Source organism: Adiantum capillus-veneris, chromosome 10, assembly GCF_014529385.1.
Source record: "Adiantum capillus-veneris isolate H3 chromosome 10, ASM1452938v2, whole genome shotgun sequence".
Taxonomy (NCBI): Eukaryota; Viridiplantae; Streptophyta; class Polypodiopsida; order Polypodiales; family Pteridaceae; genus Adiantum; species Adiantum capillus-veneris.
Genome location: NC_140940.1, coordinates 79,839,314 through 79,860,694, shown reverse-complemented (window position 1 = coordinate 79,860,694; position 21,381 = coordinate 79,839,314). Strand labels below are relative to the sequence as shown.

Sequence of the window (21,381 nt, the reverse complement as noted above, 5' to 3'; positions counted from 1 at the left end):
ACTTTCCGCTTGCATTCTAATGTTGGGCTCTCTTGATGCTCTATCATGATTAACATTTGGTCCACCATATCAGCATATATAAGTGCTCGTTTGAAGTCTAGACGTAGGTACAAATGATTCACATCATGATTGGAGGCTACATGCTCGGGCCGTTTACCACACTTGAGGTCAATACAGATTCCGGATTCCATTCACCAAGTGTAAAGCTTTGTATGCATTCTAGAGTGGCTTCCGAGAACAACATATAGTCAATCACGCTAGCACCGTTGTGCTTTCTACATGTAAAGTCATTAGTGCCTTGCCATACAGATACACCATTTCCAATGAGCATTCCGATACTATTGCACATATGTAGAAGTGACTTTCCATAGTGATCCACTTCTTTTGCATCATTAGAACTTCGATTATACATGTATGAGTCATCCATTCTTCTTGAGACATGCGGCATGTCTACTTGTTGTGTGTCGTGTTGTAGCATATTTGTGCGAGCATTCATGTCTCCAAAAACAATGACTTCACCTTGATCCTTGTAATAAGCAATGTCTTCCTCTAGTTCAACAAAGGGCTGATCTCTATCCATATTCAAGCAAGCATAAAAGTTGGAGTCATAGTGAGGAATGTAGTAACCGGCCACAAACATGACTTGACCATTTGGTGGGCTGATTTTCAGCTATAAATAGCGTTTATACTTATCTTCTTTGACAATGGAAACATCTTTCAAACCCTTTTTGGTCATACATGCTACGCCTCCTTGGCCTCTTCGTTGAGAGAGAGAAAGAGAGAGAGAGAGAGAGATGTGGCCTGCCCTACTTGTTGGTACCCCTCTCACAACCAACCCTCACAGTGACATGATGACATCATAACAATCTCCATTGCCACTCTATTTCCTTCTTTGATGTCTTGCCACTAATTGCAGTAGAAGATTCTTGAGAGCTTGTTGCCTTAAGACTTCAAATTTCTTTGAGACGAACGAACAACACAAGATTAGTGCATACCTTGGAGGGAGTGCAGGTGAGGGAAGCTTCTAGCCGATGCTTGACGGACAAGTACTCTAACGCCTTCAACCCATTGTAGCTAGCATACATACACTGCAAAATGCTCCTAGGGATGGTCTAAAATTTTCCTATAAAGCGCTTCTAGCTGCTGCTTTTCATGACCTCAACGCTGTTGTTTATCATAGTTGCGTACGTGAAGATGAATGCGCGTTATAATATTAAATACAAACACTTTCAATGCCGACTGATCAATTCAGGTAAAGACAATGGCCTAGATCATACCAAGTGGTCGCTTAGAGGCTTGAGAAACTAAAAAAGCACAGTAGGCTTACCAAGGTAATCATGGTAACGACCTTGAAGATCTTGGCAAGGATGTTCTTCTATGAATGAAGAGAGCGAATGTTGATAAGAGGGGTCAAGGTAAAGCATGACGTGTATGTAAAGGTAACCTTAGTTTGAAGACACACACACATAGACAAGGGAAAGCTATGGCCTGGGGACTCTTTTTTCCCCGACATATTTCTAACGCGCTTGATCAAAATACGCCTGCCTTTTTTGTTCCTGTATAGAGAGAAGAGAGAGGAGACCAGGCCGAGAGGGGGGAGGGAGAAAGGATCAAAGCAGACATAGCCGTAGCTCGAAGACGCAGAAGCAGACATCGCGATAGAGTTGTAAGGCAGTCCATCAGCAAAAGCGCTTCGTTATCTTTTGGGCGGCGCACACACAGAGAAGCACCCCTCCGGCATCCCGTTGATTTTTTCGCAAGTACAATGATATCACCAACATGATCAATGAACGCTCTCCCGTTATCAGGCGGAGCCCGCAGCAGCATTACCAGTATGATCGCTTCTATCCCAATCCCAACCCTAACCCTAAACCTCTTCCCAAGCACCATGCTTCCATGGATTGGACCGGTTCAGGAGAGCCCATGTCCGGCCACTCCCAATTTTCCCATCAGGAGAAAGATTGGGGGCTCAACCTAGCATCATCCAACACAGGATCATCATTACCCTCTTACATGGTCTCAGCGTCTGGTGAAGCTAGAGGAGGAGGCAGTAGATTTAAGTCTAGGGCTTTGGAGTTGCCGTCCGTTTCTACAGCGGGAGCTGCAGCAGCCATGAGAGATGTTTACAATCGGACCAAGGTCGTTGTGAGGCACCTACCACCAGGCTTGTCAGAATCTGCTTTTATGGAGCAAATTGCATCGCGGTTTTCTTCCATGTACAACATGGTTTCCTTTTGTCCTGGTAAATCCAGGTAAGAGATGCTTGAATGCTTTAGTAAAAAGAGAGCATGTATTTAAAAGCCTCAGTTGATTACAGGCTTGTTTGCTATCTAGACATGTCGTGTATGTATGTTTTCTAGGCACCAAACATTTTTGCTCTCTGCCATGATGGAGCCAACTTTTGTGTTTCCATTACTATTCGGGGCCCCTATAGTTCAGCTAATGAACCAGCTGAATTGAAGCCTTGCAATGTGATTAATGAAAGCTAATATCAAATTTCATTTGTCACTTTCTTGCACCTGGATTGTAAGATTAAAGGGCTATTTTAAATATTTTGCACATAAGGAATGTTTACTACGAGAGGTTTAAGCAGCTCTCATTGTGCTTTATTCTTTTCTACGATAATCATGATACATGAGCATTTTGGATGACACATTCAACTTATACCTAGCAGAATCTTCTTCGTGCACAGTAGAAAGAACTTAAATTTTGCATCTTCTATGATGATCTGGTAGTGCAATTTTTATCATTGGACTCCATACCATGTTGTGTATTAAGATTGAAATCAAACCAATGGGAATGCTAAACAATGCTTACTGACAAATGTTCCTGATATTTGCTTTATTCTTTTCATTTCCTCAGTATCAAAGGTAGCAGTTTTTCACGAGCTTACATCGATTTCAAGCACCCAGAGGATGTTCTTGACTTCTACCAGGGTTTCAATGGGCATGTTTTTGTGAATGAGAAAGGCAAGATAGCTTCTAACGACTATTCTATAATGTCGTACTTTCCTCCAATACAAACACTTATCTGCTTTCAAATACTTTGACAGGGACCCAATTTAAAGCTTTAGTTGAGTATGCCCCTAATCAACGAGTGCCAAAGTTGTGGATTAAAAAGGATCCAAGAGAGGGTTCAATTTTTCAAGGTTGGTTGGATGGTTTGAAATTGGGAAGCCTAATTTCTTTCCTTGATTAACTCTCTCGCATGCACACATTGTCTTTTTTAAAAGCTCTTATATGTATAAGGGCTACATTTATAACATTATTGGTGCTTAAAATACAAGGTATAGTTTGTGGTTATATATATATGTCACTCATTTGGAACAGCATCTGTCGTTCATATGACTGGCTAGGGATAGTTTACCTTTTTGGGAATAAATGTCAAATGAGGCCCTCTCTTGGTTGATGTGAGCTCAGTATCCCTTCTTGAATTTCTTTTATATGGAAGGATAGTTCTCCTGGTCTTTCATAAGAGACTTTATATGGAAAGGTTTTTATCGAATAGTGACCTTTTTGGCATTGCAGCATATTCACTAATGTGTCAAAGCTTAGAGCTGCACATTCCTATTGAGTCTCTAGTAACAGATTAAAGCTACAAGAAAATTAATGTTCGGGAATTGGTTTTATACAAGTTTACCCAGCCACCAGTGGCTGGAAATGTAACTGAATCACAGTGTCAGTTTGAGGAAGGAGATCTGTCTGTGTTGATTTGATTACGTTGGCCTATTGCAAGTGAATGTGGGGGCCTGAGTATGAATATCTTTTTTGGGTGAATTTGATCACTATGGGTCTGTTACAAGTCATCAATGTATTCAGTGCAAGTGGCACCCCTTTCTAGCTGTCCTACAGGCTACTGGTATTGTTTTGAAACCTTATTATCAGGAGCCTTGCAGGAATTCTCCTTCTTGTGTTCTCATTGTTGAAGTTTGATATTGCTGACAGATCAAGACTACATAAAGTTCACGGAGCAGGTTTCAAAACCAGTAGAGTATCTGCCAAGTGCTGAGGCACAACTTGAAAGGAAAGAAACTGAGCGAAATCTGAGTTCAGGTTGCTTTATATTCAGTGTTTTTCTCGTGTTGCAAGACCGGTAACTGTTTGAATCATGACCACTTTTTACTTCAGTGGCAGGAGCAAAGGAGGCTATCATTGTTACGCCTTTGATGGAGTTCGTGCGCCAGAGGAGAGCCTTAAAATCTATGCCCCAGGTGTGCTTTATATCTACTTAAACATTGCCAGTGAAAGATCGGTTTCTACTAGCTCATTTTGTGGCAGCGATTTGGTCTTTATCTTTTTATTTAAGATCTTACTGCTTTGTAAGTTAAAACACGCTTTGAGGTATCTCATGTTCTCCTTTTTGGTGTAACTTTCCATCCTTCAATTAGAGTGATAGTTGTATTGCATACTCGCTTTTGCAACTTGAAGAGCATTCTCAAGAGCTATGATATCTTTAGGAAGGGGATCATTGCAAGAATGCAAAGCTTTGTACCTGGTGTGATTTTTCCTGGCGTATTGTACGTGATTGAATCGCCATGCATGTTTTTTTGTTTGAGGTATCCATACTATATTGAAGGTTCCTTTGCTTGTGAGAAAAGTGCTTACTATGGCATATGTTACTTATACCTTGTACCTTTTCTCCCTAGTGCAATTGGTGCATGAATATTTGACCAAGTTACATTTGTATTTTGTCTCCCTCGTGCATAAGCGGCCATGTTGAAGGTGGCTGCGTGAATATTCAGCCAATGCAGTTTATCGGTTAAGGTAGCTGTCACGTTGTAATAGGCTTGGACACCCAAGCGAGAAAACAATAGCAATACACGAAGAGAAACTGCAACAGACTGAACTTGAAAGAGAGAGAGAGAGAAGAGGATAGTCGACACGAAGCGGTGCAATTCCGCTTCCAGATGCATTGGCCCCAAAGTCTGGTGCCCCTTCTGGTACTCTCTTTATTTCTTCACAAAGGTACAACTTGCTGGTATTGCTCTGCTGCCACGAACTCAGAATGCTAAAAGAAACTGCTCTCAAAAGCATCTCATAACAATGCCCAGTGGCCAGCATCGCAAACTGTGGAAATCTGTACAGCCTGCCACGCCAGCACCAGCAATGCATTTTACGGAAATCCGTAGTCTGCCACGTCAGCAATTCCATACAGCCAGCCAGCCAATGCAATTACGAAAACCACTTCCAAAGGTCAAGCTTTTGATATTTAGGGTTTTTGGCCCACGGCCGGTGCTCTGAAGTTCGTTTAGTTTCAGCTCTTCAGTTTGTCTTGTCCACTCGGCCATTTCTCTTCCAGTTGGGCATGCCACATCATGACTTTGTGACAGAGTGCCTACAGAGTGTTTCCATCGCGACAAGTTGTTGTTTTTCTTTGTTTTTAGTCCATGAACGTCGTAGACGGGGTTGATTTACGAGAAGGAACCCGAGACCACCCCTCTTCTGTGTGTAGGATTGGAAGAGAGGCTTCTTTGCGTAGAGATCTCTTCCGGAAAGTTGCTTTTCAAGAACTGAGCTGCGTTCCGAGTGTTGAGGCTTCGAAGGTAACGTTTTTCATGTTATGATCTCTGAGTGTTTGTTTGCAGGTGTACTCCCTCTACATGAGGAAGTAGGAGCAGAGGAAGGCATAAGCCTTTGCAGGAAAAGCGCGAAAAGTGCTCTGAGGACTAGAGCTAGATTAGCCCAAGGGTTTCGTACTCGAGTTTGAGAGTGGTAACTCACAAGTTGGGATCGGGAACTTGAGATTCCCAAGGCAATTCTAGTTAATTAAAATAATAAGTCACTTATAACATAATGACTTATTAGAGGTGGTTGACACGCACGATCGAAAATGTCACAAGACGGGTACCACGTACCAATAGAAAAGAACAGACTGAACAGACTTTTAGCACTTCTATAAGAACTGAATTGAAAAGAGAGACGACATGCAACACGGAGTTGCGGAATTCCATTTGAGAGAGTATTGGCCCCAAACCTTGGCGCCCCTTTCGGTATTTCTTTATATTGCATCAACACAGTACAAGTCGGTACTCCACGCTTTGCACCTTCTCCCAGAAGAGTGCCAGAGAATGAGCCCTAGCCTCATATTTAAAGGCCCTTGGCCATTAAAAGCAGTTACAGTGAAAAGCTTCAAACCCAAAAGCAAGTGGCTCAAAAGCTGGCGTTGAAAAATCAGCCAGCGCAAATCACGGAAATCAGTACAGGTTGACAGCGTGAAACGCGGAAATCTGTACAAACCGCCATGTCAGCAGTCAATGCAAAATCCGGGATGTTCGTACAACTGCCACGTCATCAATTTTTGCGCAAGTCTTTTTGTGTGTGTGTGTGTGTGTGTCCTGCTTTATTTTATTCTCTTGTGTCCCATCGGACGGGGTCCCATAGGTTGGTAGGAACTTCTTCGTCTGCTTATTCTTAGGGTTTAGGTCCCTCGGCCTGGATCTGCAAGTTGACTCAGATCTTTAGTGGCTTGACACGTCAGAAGTTTGTGACATCCCCCCTTCTTGAAAGAAATTAATCATCCGCAATTACAACACATATGCAAAACTACTCGAGTCTGAAAGTGAAACCCTAACCGCTCTCTTGTACTTTGACAGTGATTAATACGTAAAGAAATATTGAAAGGGGCGCCAGCCTTTGGGGCCAATATCTCTAGGCTCGGAACTCCACCAGGTCAGTGCAAATCTATTGTGATCTGTGAATTGTTTTGAAGTGGTTTTTTTGGTGCTGTTGTGACTGATTCTTGACTTGGAGTGTCCAAGTCCGTTACAGAAGTTAGCTAAAAAAAATAAAAATCCCAGGGACAATCAATTTGCTCTTTTTGTTGGGAAGTTGGCTTCTCCTTTCGACTCTTTTGTTAAGGAGTTGGCTTCTCCTTTCATCCAGATCGGAACTCTTGATATTCCGGCGTAGTAAAATTAGCCATCACACCCAGACCGCACTGATCTTCCACGGGTGTCTTGATGCACTAAAATTACATACTCAGGCAATCTCATCTAATTAGGAATATTTAGTGGTCGGCACATCAGAGTGCAACACAATTGCTGACATATGCATGTTACAAGACATGGAAACATAAAGTCGTCGATGAACACTCCTCCCACATTACCTAACAAGGTTTGAGCCGGGAGATATTCAACGACTCCCTCATCACTCCTCCCGCATAACCTAAAAGGTCCGGGCCGGGAGATATAGAGGCCTTTTACAACCAAATGCCCCTTAGACCGCAGCCTGCATCGTTTGGAGGTGCTGAGAGTAACCATTGCTCAGACTTCTTAACACTCCTCCCGCATAACCATCCAGGTCCGGACTGGGAGTAACAACAACAATATTTTTCAAGCATACAACCAAACGCTCCCAAGACATCCCATCTACGTCGTTCGGAGGCTTTCTAGCATACAACGAAACGCTCCGCAGACATCCCGTCTGCTTCGTTCCGAGGTTCAAATAATACCAAAACATCTCTCACTACTCCACCCGGGAGTAAAATCACCAATCATTGAAAACGGTATTAAAACCAGAGTCAAACAGTTCAAATCGGCACCAAGACAAGTTCAAAACAGATACCATCCATGTTAAACAAATTTCAAACAATACTTTCTCAAACAGTGTTTAAAAGTATCTAGCTATAAAAAACAATTAGAGAGTTCATTCAAGGTTTTGTTCGGACAACCGAACTTTGAGGACGGCTGGCTTGTCCTTTTGCATCATGGTGATGGTTTGGTTTCGAACCTGGAGAGTCGCATCATTCTTGTCGTGCCAAGGCATGCCCAAGAGAACGTTGCAATTGCCCAACTTCATAATATAGAAATCAGCTTTTTCATGATAATCTTGGATAGTCACTGGAAGAGCACCAATGAGTGGTACCACTTTCTGAGTTTGCCTCGTGCTAGCTCAACTTCAATTTCTCCACCCTCTGCATCATTAATCAAAGTGCATCTGCTTCAAGAATTCTGGATGGATGAAGTTCTCTGTAGCTCCGGGGTCAAAGAAAATAAGGGCTTTTAAGTCATTGACTTTGCCATATGCTCGGCACAATTCCTTTGTACTCTTAGGGCGTATGCCATAGATATCGTTAGGGCGATAGATATCAGGGACTAGTCCAATAGCGGGTCTAGCTCTCTTAGGTGGCGCTCGGGTTTTGTCGACTGTTGGTGTGGGCGTCGGCTCCGTTGGTCTATCAGTGCGATGGGGACAACTAGAATGGTTATTGAAACCGGCCTGTTCAATCCAAAAAGGGCGGTAGACTTTACTTTAAACCTTGATTTAGCTTTCACCCATTATTAGTCGTCTATTTTACCTGTACTTTCAAGACACAACAAAGGGGAGAGGGATACAGGCTGCTAGATTGCACCTGTATGAGTAGACGGACACCAGATTGGCCCCTAACTTAGGCGCCCCTTTCGGTATTTCTTTATTCTTTAAAAGAGGGAATAAATGCTGTGGATCCCTACAAGCTGCCCCGCACAAACTTGGCTGAATTTCCACTATTCCAGCCCGATTTCGGCAGCATAACTGTACTAGAACCCTTCACAGTGAGTATTCCCACGCATTGACTGACTTTCCCGACGCATACGGGCACTTTGCAAAACCTGGCAAGAATCTGCAGCACGCTGAATTCTCTGTTTTCAGCCCTGAAATTGCGCCAGATCACCTGTACAGCGGTCCCCTTGCGTCCCCGAACCTCCTGGGGGTATTAGGCTCCGTTTAGGGCCAAAACCCTAACCCTGCAAAAATACACAGCAGGCTGTAATTTACTGTTTCGGGCTCCGTTTCACGTGCCGGTCGCATCCGTAGCAAGTCCTCGAGCTCCCGCACCTGTAGGGCTACTTGCCCTTTGAATTGGACGAGATTTCTGGCGTGAAACCTCTCCGAATTCACCTGTACCTGCGGGGGGATTAGCCGCTAGCTAATCCAGTACCTGTGCAAGAGGCTCTTGCCTCGGCAATCGCGCATGAACCCACACAACTGTACATTGGTCAAATGAAAAGCCCACTAGAGGGGCATAACATACTGCCAAAGGGGAGAGAGAGGGCAGTGCGTAGCGTGCAGGGCATCACTCCTGGCACCGCACTGTGCATAAGAGGGAAAGCAAGCACTCCATAGCTCTTAACCTGTGACAGGAACTTGCAGAATGAGCCTCCCAGCTATAAATCACGTTTTTGCCTTCTCTATAAGTAGTAAACTGGCCTCAGAGTGCCAAGTGTCACTCATTTGTGCATTTTCCCGCTTTAGACCCTCGGGTCTAAAAATATCTCACCTGCAGCCTCTGTTGACTTGGCCACAGAGTAACAAAATGATCCCCATGTCAAACTGCACGTAATGACGCGAAGACATTTTCAGGTCCCAAAATAGCAGTTCCCTAAATTTTAGGAGATGCTTCCATTGTATCTTTCTAGGTCATCCGACCCTCTTTGTACACTGCGGCCACATCCAGAACTGAAATGTAGCCTCTGTAGCAAAGGATTCCACTTTGGCTAGTCAATGACCCCACTTGGCTAACCATAGTCCTTGTCCAACCTTAGTGCTCTCTTGCCCTTAGGCCTGGACTCCCTCTGGACAGTTCCACACTAGCTATGCAATGCAGGGCAGTTAGATTTCCCGAGGGGTGTTTCCAAAAAGTGAAAGTAAATAGATAATAAGAAAGAAATCAACAAAAAGGATAGATAGTAGTCACACGCTGGTGACATACCCCCCTCTTGAAATCTCAAACGTCCTCGTTTGCATCTATGTTGTACATGCTTACTGTCAACACTGATGTATTCAACACCTGTCGACACATATACGACACATACATGCTCATTGTCAACCCTGGTGTATTCAACACCTCGTCGACTCATGTATTGCCTGCGTGTGAACCCTGTCCCAATGACATAGTGGTAGCTGCGCACTCTGCCATTGCTTTGAGTCACTAACTTTTCCAATGACAAAATGGTAGCTGCACATTTTGCCACTGTCTTATAGTACACGTTGGATCCCGTAACACTTTCGAGCATACCCAAACCGACAATTTAAGAATGCAGTTACACATGTACTCTTCAATAGAAGCAATCACTGTATCCTTGACAAACTGACAAGAAATACTCACTTCTATAGCACTAACCAAATTTTTGGACATTCCATAAGAGCAATTGCCAAATTGACAATCTGTACAGCTCTAACATTCATGTAACAGGTATTTCATTTGAGCTCACTTTAAATACCATGTACATCATTTGTTTCAGAATCCATTGTCACACTGACAATCCATGTAGCTTTGAAACTCATGGGGTCAAGGTAGGTTGCAAATCGAAGGCTTCCAGGTAAAGTGATAACACAGTTGGTGACTCTGCAAGTTCACCTTCTTCCATCCACTTAGCATCCATTGGTGGATAGTTTCTGAACTTTACCAAGTAACGCCTAGCAACCTTGCCTTTCACTTTCCTTTCTTTGTGTGCCAAAATCTGTTCAGGGACCAAGATCTCGTCAAGTTCCTCGACTTCCGGCTGATCTTCAGCTGGCATATCTTCTGGCACATCACCCACATAGGGTCTGAGAAGACTCACATGAAACGCATTGTGAATCTTCCAACTGTCAGGCAATTTCAGCCTATATGCAACATCACTGATTATGTCGCACACTTGAAAAGGCCCATAGTAACGCATGCTGAGCTTTGGAAACAGTCTTTCCTTGCCCTTCATCTTCTTTAACCTTGCCTTTTCAAAGCGTAAAAGCACCCAATCACCAAGTGAATATACCACTTCACGACGGTGACGATCAGCTGCTTTCTTTTGTTTTGCCTGAGTCCTTTCTAAGGCCACTTTGACCTTCTTGTACATTTCATCCATGTCCTGAACATACTTATCTGCTTCAAATATCTTGTCCTTTGTATGCAGTATGGGAGGAACTTTCTTGCCACCTTCAACTATCTCAAAGGGTGCCTTGCCAGTTGATGAATGCACTGTATTATTGTATGCATACTCCACCAATGGCAAATACTGCTCCCACTTTCCTTTATGCTCTGACACATAACACTTCAGCAGATCTAGGACAGTAGAATTTGCTTCTTCTGACTGCCCATCTGTTTGAGGATGAAATGACGAAGAGAATTTGAGCGTGGTGCCCATATTCTCAAACAAGCCTCTCCAGAATAAACTTGTCATGCGTGGATCACGGTCGCTAACAATCGACTGTGGCATGCCATGATACTTGAAAATATTGCTCATAAACAAGCGTGCCATCTGATCTGGCTTTATCTTCTTCCTGACAGGAATAAAATGAGCCTGTTTGCTGAATCTGCAAATAATGGTCCAAATACCATCGTTTCCTGTCTGCGTTCTCGGAAGATCAAAGATAAAATCCATAGCAATACTTTTCCATGGTTTATCTGGAATAGGTAGTGGTTGCAATAACCCTGGTGCCTTTTGCCTGTCAAACTTGACCTTTTGGCATATTAGGCATTCTCGCACAAAGGCATCCACATCCCTTCTCAATGTAGGCCAATAGAAGAATGTCTCAACCGCTTTAACTATAGCATCGATACCACGATGCCCTGCATACGGTGGGACATGACTCTCTTCCATAACTTTGCGTCGCAATGGCTTTGTGACACACAATCTGCCATGCATCATCATGAACCCGTCTTTAAGAAGATAGTGTTCATGACGTTGTCCATCCATTAGTTGCTCGAAGACCCTTGCAAAATCTTCATCATTTGCATACTGTTCTCTCATATCATCAAGTTCATGATGATAAGGAATCGACACAGCTGAAATTTGTGGCTTCCTTGACAAGGCATCAGCCACAACGTTCTTCTTGCCTTCCACATGCACAATCTGAAAATGGAACATGGACAAGATATTTGCCCATCGCATATGCTTCTCAGATAACTTTGTCTGTGTCAAGAAGTATCGCAAGGTCTGATGGTCCGTTTGGACAACGAAATCTACACCTAGGAGGTAGTGTTTCCAACTTAAGAGCGCATGAATCACATCCAGTAACTCTTTCTCATAGACCTGCATGGTCATCTCTGGCCCTTGCAAAATTCTGCTCTCATAGGCTACTACCCTGCCATCTTGCATTAGCACTGCACCAATGCTACTACCACAGGCGTCGCACTGGACCACAAATGACTTCCTAAGATCTGGCAACACAATGACTGGATCTGAAGTTATCTTTTCCTTTAAGAGATTAAAAGCTGAAATCTCTTTTTGTGTCCATCTAAAGGTGACTGCCTTCTTTTGAAGAGCATGTAAAGGTGAAGCAATCTCAGCGAAATTTCGGATAAACCTTCTGTAATAGGAGCATAGTCCCAAAAAGCTTCAGACATCATGCACCGTCTTCAAATTTGGCCATGACTTGATCGCTTCAACTTTTGCAGGATCCATTCTGACACCATCCTTTGAGACAATGTGTCCCAGAAAGTGAATCTCTTCTAGAAAAAACTCACTTTTCTTTGCATTGATGAGCAACCTATGACTGCGTAGCTCTTTGAACACAATGGCCAAGTGATGCCTATGCTCCTCTTCATTCTTTGAGTAGACTATCATGTCATCAAAGAATGTACCAACAAACTGCTGGTGTGGACGGAAAATTCTGTCCATCATCCTATTGAACGTAGCAGGAGCATTTGTGAGACCAAAGGGCATCACTAAAAATTCGTAAAGGCCAAACGTCGTTCTAAAAGCAGTCTTGTGCACATCCTCTGATCTAATGCGGATCTGATGGTACCCACTCTTTAGATCTATCCTGCTAAACATAGCTGCTCCTTCTAATTTGTCCATAATATCATCAATTCTAGGTATAGGGAACCTATTCTTGATGGTATTCTTGTTCAGTGCACGGTAGTCGATGCACATACGCCATGAGCCATTCTTTTTCTGCACCAACAACACTGGAGAACAGAATGGAGATGAACTGGGCTGAATCAGCCCCTTTTCTAACAGCTCCTGTACTTGGCCCATTATCTCGTTCTGCTGAGCCGCACTAACTCTGTACGGAGGCTTATTTGGTGGGCTACTGCCTGGCACCAAATCTATCGCATGGTCCTTGGGTCTCTCTGGCGGTAATTGAGACGGTAATGAATCGGAAAAACAGTCACTATACTGTTGTAAAAACATTGACCTTTCTTTATCTAGCACAGATAAATTTGATTCATCACAATCTGACACTTCACGTGCACAAACCAAGTACGCAGAAAGATGCTTTTTCATTACAGAAGTAATAGCAGAAGTTGATACAGTAGGAATAGACTCCCCCTTAAGCTTTACATCCAGAATGTGAGTCTTTCCCCTGCTCTGTACAGTGATCTTTTTGTTGTAGGCATCCATGATTCCCTGTACACGAAACAACCAAGGAATACCTAACAACATATCACATCCGTCCAGTGGCATGATGTAAAATTCTTCAGCATCTACATAGGACTGGATATGTAGACGCAACTTTCCAATGATGGGTGTCACAGCCTCTGTATGGCCAGGACATGCCAAACCTGCCTTTGCTGTATACCCCATCTCCTCAGGTCTGATTCCCAACTTTGAAGCCAATTCTGGGGAAATGAAGTTGGCTTTGGCACCTGGATCAAAGAAGATAAGCACTGTTTGATCCCTGACCTTTCCCCATGCTCTGCAAAGCTCACTTGCATCTGAATTTGGCTTGTCGCCCACCATATCTGGCACTAGACCAGCCATGGGCTTCTTTCCTTTCTTGTCTTCCTTGTCATCAGAATCAGCTGGCCTTTTCTTTGTAGGACAATTGTAAGCAATGTGGCCAGGCTGCTCACATATAAAGCATTTGTTCTCTGTCCTCAGGACCATTGCCAGTGCAAACCATTGCGAGTGTTTGCTACCTCGATGAGCTGTGTCAAAGTAGTAACTTTTGTCTTCGTGCAGTATTTTCTCAATCCTTTAGGTAGGCCACAACAGTATTTTTCAATCTGTTCTGTCAATGGCACAAACCTATAGGAAGTTACTGGAAGTAGAGCTTTCCAAAACTTCCGATTGTAATCATCCAGATTTCTGCAAGTGGCAGCATTAAGCTGGTGCCATTCGGTCATGACATCTGCTTCAAAGTCATCAGATAACCATGCTGCTGCTTGAAGTAAATCCATGTGGACGGAGCTTGCCCTTGAAGCAATAAAGTTGTCCACCATTGTCCCGCATTCCCTGTCAAGAACGTGGCTGCCTTGCGGACCTTTGAAGCCTCTGTAAAGTTTCCCCCTGCATAGGCCTTGTCAAACTGCTGGAGGAATGAGAGAGCCTTCTTCCTGTCATCAAACCCTGTAAAGGTCGTGAATGACACACCTTTGCCACCTTCTTTGTACGGAGTTGGCCTCTCCAGCGGCGTTAAATTGTCATATGGAAGTGACTGAAACATGGGAACACTATTAGGGTTCATCTGTGTTCCTTGGCCACTATTAACTTGACCTGGAAATGCCATATTTGGCTGCTGATTTGTAATTCCAGCCATACCAAAATTTGCCTGTGGCATCCCAAATTGGCCCTGAGTGCTCTGAAACCCTGGTTGCATACCCATGACACTGTACATGGGGTTAGGCATCATCGTTTGAGCACCCCCAAACACTGTTCCTGGCGTATAAAACTGATTTCCAGGTGCATGACCAGCCATGCTCTGGAATACGGATCCACCTCCAAAATAGCCAGGGTGTACTGAGGTGGTGGGAAGACCTGTTGCATAGCCTGTAAGTTGCTTCCCTGCCCATTAGAACCAGCTATAGGCTGCTGAAAGGTGGCGGGCTGAACTGGTACAGCTTGAAATACTGGCATCTCAGCCACCTGTTCTTGCACCTTAGGCACAGGTTGTGGAGACTGCATGTTCTCCGTCAAGTGTAAAGGTGTTTTCATTGACTGTGCGGTATGAATCACCTGTGCTCGAGCCTTAACAGGCTTTTGAATATGATCCAGTGACCCAACTTGTTGAGACGGAACAGGAGGTTGCAGAAAGGCTAAAAACCTCGGGTTCTGCATTACTTGTGTAAACATAGCCACAGTAGTAGCTAACTGGGTCCTGAATATATCATCATCTGTTTGTGGTGGTCTTGACGACTCACCCACTTCATGTGTCTGTTGACCCTGTGAAGAGGAAACCTCTTCAGTCACATCATCTGGTCTGTCAGCCATAATTGCAATTCCCTGTGTCTGGTCTATGATCCCCTGTGTCTTCAAGCCCAAAACTGACCAAGGCTCACTTCTATGGGAAAAAGTGATTTAATCCCGTGTTGGAACCATGAAACCGGCCTGTTCAATCCAAAAAGGGCGGTAGACTTTACTTTAAACCTTGATTTAGCTTTCACCCATTATTAGTCGTCTATTTTACCTGTACTTTCAAGACACAACAAAGGGGAGAGGGATACAGGCTGCTAGATTGCACCTGTATGAGTAGACGGACACCAGATTGGCCCCTAACTTAGGCGCCCCTTTCGGTATTTCTTTATTCTTTAAAAGAGGGAATAAATGCTGTGGATCCCTACAAGCTGCCCCGCACAAACTTGGCTGAATTTCCACTATTCCAGCCCGATTTCGGCAGCATAACTGTACTAGAACCCTTCACAGTCAGTATTCCCACGCATTGACTGACTTTCCCGACGCATACGGGCACTTTGCAAAACCTGGCAAGAATCTGCAGCACGCTGAATTCTCTGTTTTCAGCCCTGAAATTGCGCCAGATTACCTGTACAGCGGTCCCCTTGCGTCCCCGAACGTCCTGGGGGTATTAGGGTCCGTTTAGGGCCAAAACCCTAAACCTGCAAAAATACACAGCAGGCTGTAATTTACTGTTTCGGGCTCCGTTTCGCGTGCCGATCGCATCCGTAGCAAGTCCTCGAGCTCCCGCACCTGTAGGGCTACTTGCCCTTTGAATCGGACGAGATTTCTGGCGTGAAACCTCTCCGAATTCACTTGTACCTGCGGGGGGATTAGCCGCTAGCTAATCCGGTACCTGTGCAAGAGGCTCTTGCCTCGGCAATCGCGCATGAACCCACACAACTGTACATTGGTCAAATGAAAAGCCCACTAGAGGGGCATAACATACTGCCAAAGGGGAGAGAGAGGGCAGTGCGTAGCGTGCAGGGCATCACTCCTGGCACCGCACTGTGCATAAGAGGGAAAGCAAGCACTCCATAGCTCTTAACCTGTGACAGGAACTTGCAGAATGAGCCTCCCAGCTATAAATCACGTTTTTGCCTTCTCTATAAGTAGTAAACTGGCCTCAGAGTGCCAAGTGTCACTCATTTGTGCATTTTCCCGCTTTAGACCCTCGGGTCTAAAAATATCTCACCTGCAGCCTCTGTTGACTTGGCCACAGAGTAACAAAATGATCCCCATGTCAAACTGCACGTAATGACGCGAAGACATTTTCAGGTCCCAAAATAGCAGTTCCCTAAATTTTAGGAGATGCTTCCATTGTATCTTTCTAGGTCATCCGACCCTCTTTGTACATTGCGGCCACATCCAGAACTGAAATGTAGCCTCTGTAGCAAAGGATTCCACTTTGGCTAGTCAATGACCCCACTTGGCTAACCATAGTCCTTGTCCAACCTTAGTGCTCTCTTGCCCTCAGGCCTGGACTCCCTCTGGACAGTTCCACACTAGCTATGCAATGCAGGGCAGTTAGATTTCCCGAGGGGTGTTTCCAAAAAGTGAAAGCAAATAGATAATAAGAAAGAAATCAACAAAAAGGATAGATAGTAGTCACACGTTGGTGATTGCCTTGTTTGAAAGCATCCAAAGCATCGGCCTTCTTGTAGTAAGGTGTCTTGTTGTTGAGGCGTCAAACGAGGCCTTTGCGGTTGATTTTCATGACTCTTGAGAATTTGTTCGTTGTTGTCGAGAGTTGTGGTTAGTGGTCGGAGGTTCTTCTGTGGTAAACTCTAGCTTTCCCTTCATCCGTTTGTAGCCGACCGCGGCATGGTCCATAAGCTCTTGCATGGTGGAGACTTGCTTGGAGAGACAATATTCCTGCAATGGTGATGGTAGTCCAATGGTGTATTGCTCGCATTGGGTCTCCAAGGGAACGATCCTAAAGGACACCAAAAGGTACACGTCGACAAACCTTTGGTTATAGTCGCCCATGGTTTCGGTGGCAAGCATTTTCTAGTTGCCCCTCTCTCCCAAAATTCGGACTTCAAACATAGAAGTCATGTAACTGCGTGCCAAAACTGTCTTGAAAGCTTGCTAGGTCCTTGGAGCATGTGGTTGTGTCTCGATCGAACTCCATCATTGCATAGCATTATCTTTGAGAAATCCCGTTGCTCCAGAAATCTTGGATGCTTTTGTATAGTTCCCCAAAGCATAGATGTTGTCGGATTGCTGTAGGAACTGCAATGCTTTCTCTCGATCTTTCACCCCGGAAAAAGTGAAGAATGTGATCGGCATGCCACTATCCTTGAAATCTTTGGGTTGGTTATGCGCATATCCCGGGTATGGATAATAAGGGTATCCATATGGGCTCCAACCATTGTAGTGTGGTGGCGGTGGAGGCAGTGCAAAGGCGGTTGCATTGGATCAGGGTCAGATGGTTGCACCATATTGCTGAAGACTCCCCGGATCAGAACAAACGGCTGGGAAGGTTGTTGGTTGGAAGCCCTCGTACTTTCTGGTGCCGGAGTAGGAGAGACCACCTGAGGCATCAGAGGGGGTAATATGTAATTCAAAAATTGTTGAAAAGTTTGCAACATCAGAATATTCTGCTGAGGATGCTCGAAAGAATGTCGTGAAGCTCGTCGAGAAGAAAATGCAAATATTCTGTTCAATCCATGAACGCCATGTCTTGGGTTCTTTATGGCTTATGCCCTGTAAGATAGAGCAGTGAAGATCGGAGCGCACCCGATGTGCGATGAAGTAAGGGTGGGGGTCGCTAATAAGTCCGCGGTTGGGACCGAAGATACTTCAGATAAGATTCCAATAGACTTTGGAAGCGCCGGTTTGCTCTGTCTCCTCTTTTGTAGGACCGGTATGCTTTCAAAAAAGCACACGCCTGATGCTCTGATACCACTGTCACAAGACGGGCACACGTGCCAATAGAAAAGAACAGATTGAACAGACTTTTAGATTGAATTGAAAGAGAGAGACAACACGCGACACGGAGTGGCGGAATCCCACCCCAGAGAGTGTTGGCCCCAAACATTGACGTCCCTTTCGGTATTTCTTTATATTCAGTCAACACAGTATAAGTCGGTACTCCATGCTCTGCACCTTCTCCCAGAAGAGTGCCAGAGAATGAGCCCTAGCCTCATATTCAAAGGCCCTTGGCCATTAAAAGCAGTTACAGTGAAAAGCTTCAAACTTAAAAGCAATTGGCCCAAAAGCCGGTGTTGAAAAACCAACCAGCTCAAATCACAGAAACCCGTACAGGGTGTCAGTGTGAAACAAGGAAATCCGTACAGGCCGCCACGTTAGCAATCAATGCAAAATCTAGGCTGTCCGTACAATTGCCACGTCATCAGTTTCTACGCGAGTCTTTTTGTGTGTGTGTGTGTGGGTCCTGCTTTATTTTATTCTTTTTATTCTCTTGTCACTTGGGCTTATTCTTAGGGTTTAGGCCCCTCGGTTGGGATTTGTTACTCAGGTCTTCGGTGGCTTACGTAAGCAATTTGTGACAGAAAACCTGATCCATGCAGTGGAGCATGCTCATGCTTGGTACTGTATCATGATGCTAATGCTATGGGTTGTGCAATCAAAGGGTATGCAGCTACTCTAAGTGCCTGGATATGCACGGCCTGTGTATAGGCTCACAAGGTTGCCAGAACACTTCCTAGGCTTACCTAAACCCTAGAAGTAGGACAGCTTGTTCACATGCACATAGGGTTAGATGTGCACGTGACACTTTGGGTACATGGATAACGCATGAAGTTGTAGACCTTGTTGTCAAGGTGAGTCGACTATCAATCGAATTTTTTTTGCTAAACAGAAAGAGATGAGCCAGCTTCCTTGCAGGAAGTGGATTGGCATTTGAGATACCTCTCTCGAGTGCCTTTTTGTGTGCAATGATATTCCGACCAAGAATCTCTATTTGAGACGTGTTTTGTCCCTTTGAGTTTCTCTAGTGAGAATGTCACAAATTGATGATGTGGCAGTGCTCAGACACACACACACACACACACACACACACACACACACACACACACACACACACAAAAAAGGGATGATTGATTGACAGTACGCACCATCGTAATTCATGTTGATTGGTTGACTGTACGGATCGTCGCAATCCACGCTAATTGGCTTACGTGGCAGCTGTACGGACGCGAGGAAAAGCGTTGGTTGTACTGGCTACCGTAAAACGCGTTGATTGTTGACGTGGTAAAATTGTACGGGGCCACGATTTTCGTTGTTGCTTTTGGGCAGCAGTCTTTGGGGCCATTACCTCTTGGCATGGAACTACGCCGGGCCGTGTCGACTCTTTTGATTTTGTGAAGTGTTTTGAAGTGAATCTCTTCCATGTCGCAGTAGAATCTCGACTTGGGGTGCCCAGTTTGTTAAAGTGGTATCTGAGCACGGCCGATTTTTCTTCTGCTAGGAAATCCGATCCCTTTTTCTTGCGACACTTATGTATTTCGAAAAGAATTATTTGACCTCTTCTGTAACCGCTGAGGCGGGAGGAGACAACGCAGAAGATTTAAACGACTTAACAGAAGATGAGTACGGGCCACCTCGGCCTACACAGTATGAATTTTTGGAGATGCAACGTCGACAACAGGTTGACAAGTGCACCAAGCAGATGCTTCAGTTTGCTTAAGATCCCCAGTTTGCAAATTTTTTTGTCTCAGCAGTCCATGGCTGAAGTGCATACTCAGTGGCAGAATGTTAGGTGGAGCGGAAGTGAATGTTGAACTTTGCTCAAGATAAGTGCTCCGAACTGTGCTCAAGGTTCCTTTCACTTACGAAAGGGAGAGCCTTCCGTTCCTTTAGTGAGAGAGTGCAATGGACACAAACAAAGTGAATGGAAGTGCATAAGACTGAGGGATAGAGAGAGAAAGAATATGACACCAGAGACGTAAAACCCTCCTCCGAAGGCCCCACTCTCTATGGCGAGAGCGGTCTACTTATGATTGCACAAATCTCTACAATGCTTGGACTTGCCAACGATGTCGACGATGATGAGGATGATGACAAGACGGGCTGAAATCTGAAAATGCTAATGACTGAAATCTGCAAATCTTTATCTGCTGAATTCTGATTCTATGTTGGTGACGATGTCGATGACGACGATGCAACGACGACGCACTGAAAACGCAAATGCTGAAATCTCCATTTTCCGGGCTGAAACTGCAAACTTCGCGGGATCTGACCGTGCGGCGAGGATCTGCTGCGAAAAGGTGAGATCTGCGAGGTTCGGGGGTTCTACTGTGGGGTTCTACCGCGGGTACTGATTGTTGGAAACTGAAAACGCTGATGTTTCTTGATGTTCCGTCGCGGCGAATCTGCAAAACGCTAAGTGTGATGCTGATGCAAAAACGCTAGGGCTGAAAATGGTCTTGCTACGGAGAATTTGCTAACGCTTGGGCTTTTGTCGCCAGGAATCTACAAGAGCAAAAATGTTGGCTGATCTAGTCCAAAAACGCTAGCTTTATGCTGTGAAGCAAAAACGCTAGGGCATCTGGGGTTCTGCTAAGAAGTTACCTGTTGAGCGAGTGCTCCTTCTCCTACTACCTCTTTTGCGAGAAAGTGCTAACTCTGGTTTGCTTTTTAATTGTCTTAGCAAAATTGCCCTTACCTAGTTCCCAACAAAAGTCACTTAATAAATAAGTGAAAACAGTCAAAAATAGGGAAAATAGGTTTGATGCATTGGAAAACCCCCCCTGATGGATTCTGATGGGAATGCTGATGATCATGTTGTGTGCAACTGGAGAATATGCATCTAATCTAAGTGTCTGGACATGCACGGTCTGCGAACAGACTCACAAAAGTGCCAGATCACTTCCTATTCTAGACTGACTAGACTGAACTGAACCCTGGTCATGTTGTAGTTTGTCCACGGACACATGGGGTTGGATGTGTCACGTGACATCCCCTCCTTTTCAAAGTGAGGTATTGGTACCAAACTGTATGGCGTCCAGGGAGATCGCCAATAGCATCCGGAATCCTGGAAGGGACTCTTCGCCGGCCCACTCTGATGTGTGGGTCGTGCAGTACTTGAACTTCATAAAGGTCTGCAACGCTTGCTTCTTTGGGCTGCGCCAAAAGCGACACAGTCTTCTGTGGCTCCTTCGATGCTTCAACTTCGTCTAGAGTCATGCTTCTTTCTTCTTCAAGAATCTCGATGGCTGAAAATTCTTGAAACCACTTCCAAAAGAAAAACATGAACATACCTATTCCATGTAAAATGACTGGAAAAAATCTTGTCTTCCTAAAAGATTGTGCATGCAATGTAGATGAACAAATAGACGGAG

General features: G+C 44.6%; 1 protein-coding gene across 2 annotated transcripts in view; it reads left to right on the top strand.

Moving 5' to 3' along the window:
• The first annotated feature begins 1,514 nt into the window (after positions 1-1,514).
• Positions 1,515-21,381, top strand: part of UPF3 (Smg-4/UPF3 family protein) — a 41,143-nt gene continuing 21,276 nt past the window's right edge. Inside the window, exons 1-5 of one of the 2 annotated variants that reach the window (XM_086521696.1) lie at positions 1,515-2,252; positions 2,863-2,969; positions 3,053-3,148; positions 3,945-4,052; positions 4,128-4,210. In XM_086521696.1, coding sequence (XP_086377822.1) covers positions 1,780-2,252; positions 2,863-2,969; positions 3,053-3,148; positions 3,945-4,052; positions 4,128-4,210 — 867 coding nt within the window. In that variant the 5' untranslated portion in view covers positions 1,515-1,779. The remainder of the gene's footprint in view (positions 2,253-2,862; positions 2,970-3,052; positions 3,149-3,944; positions 4,053-4,127; positions 4,211-21,381) is intronic. The other variant, XM_086521694.1, reaches the window with a different exon arrangement.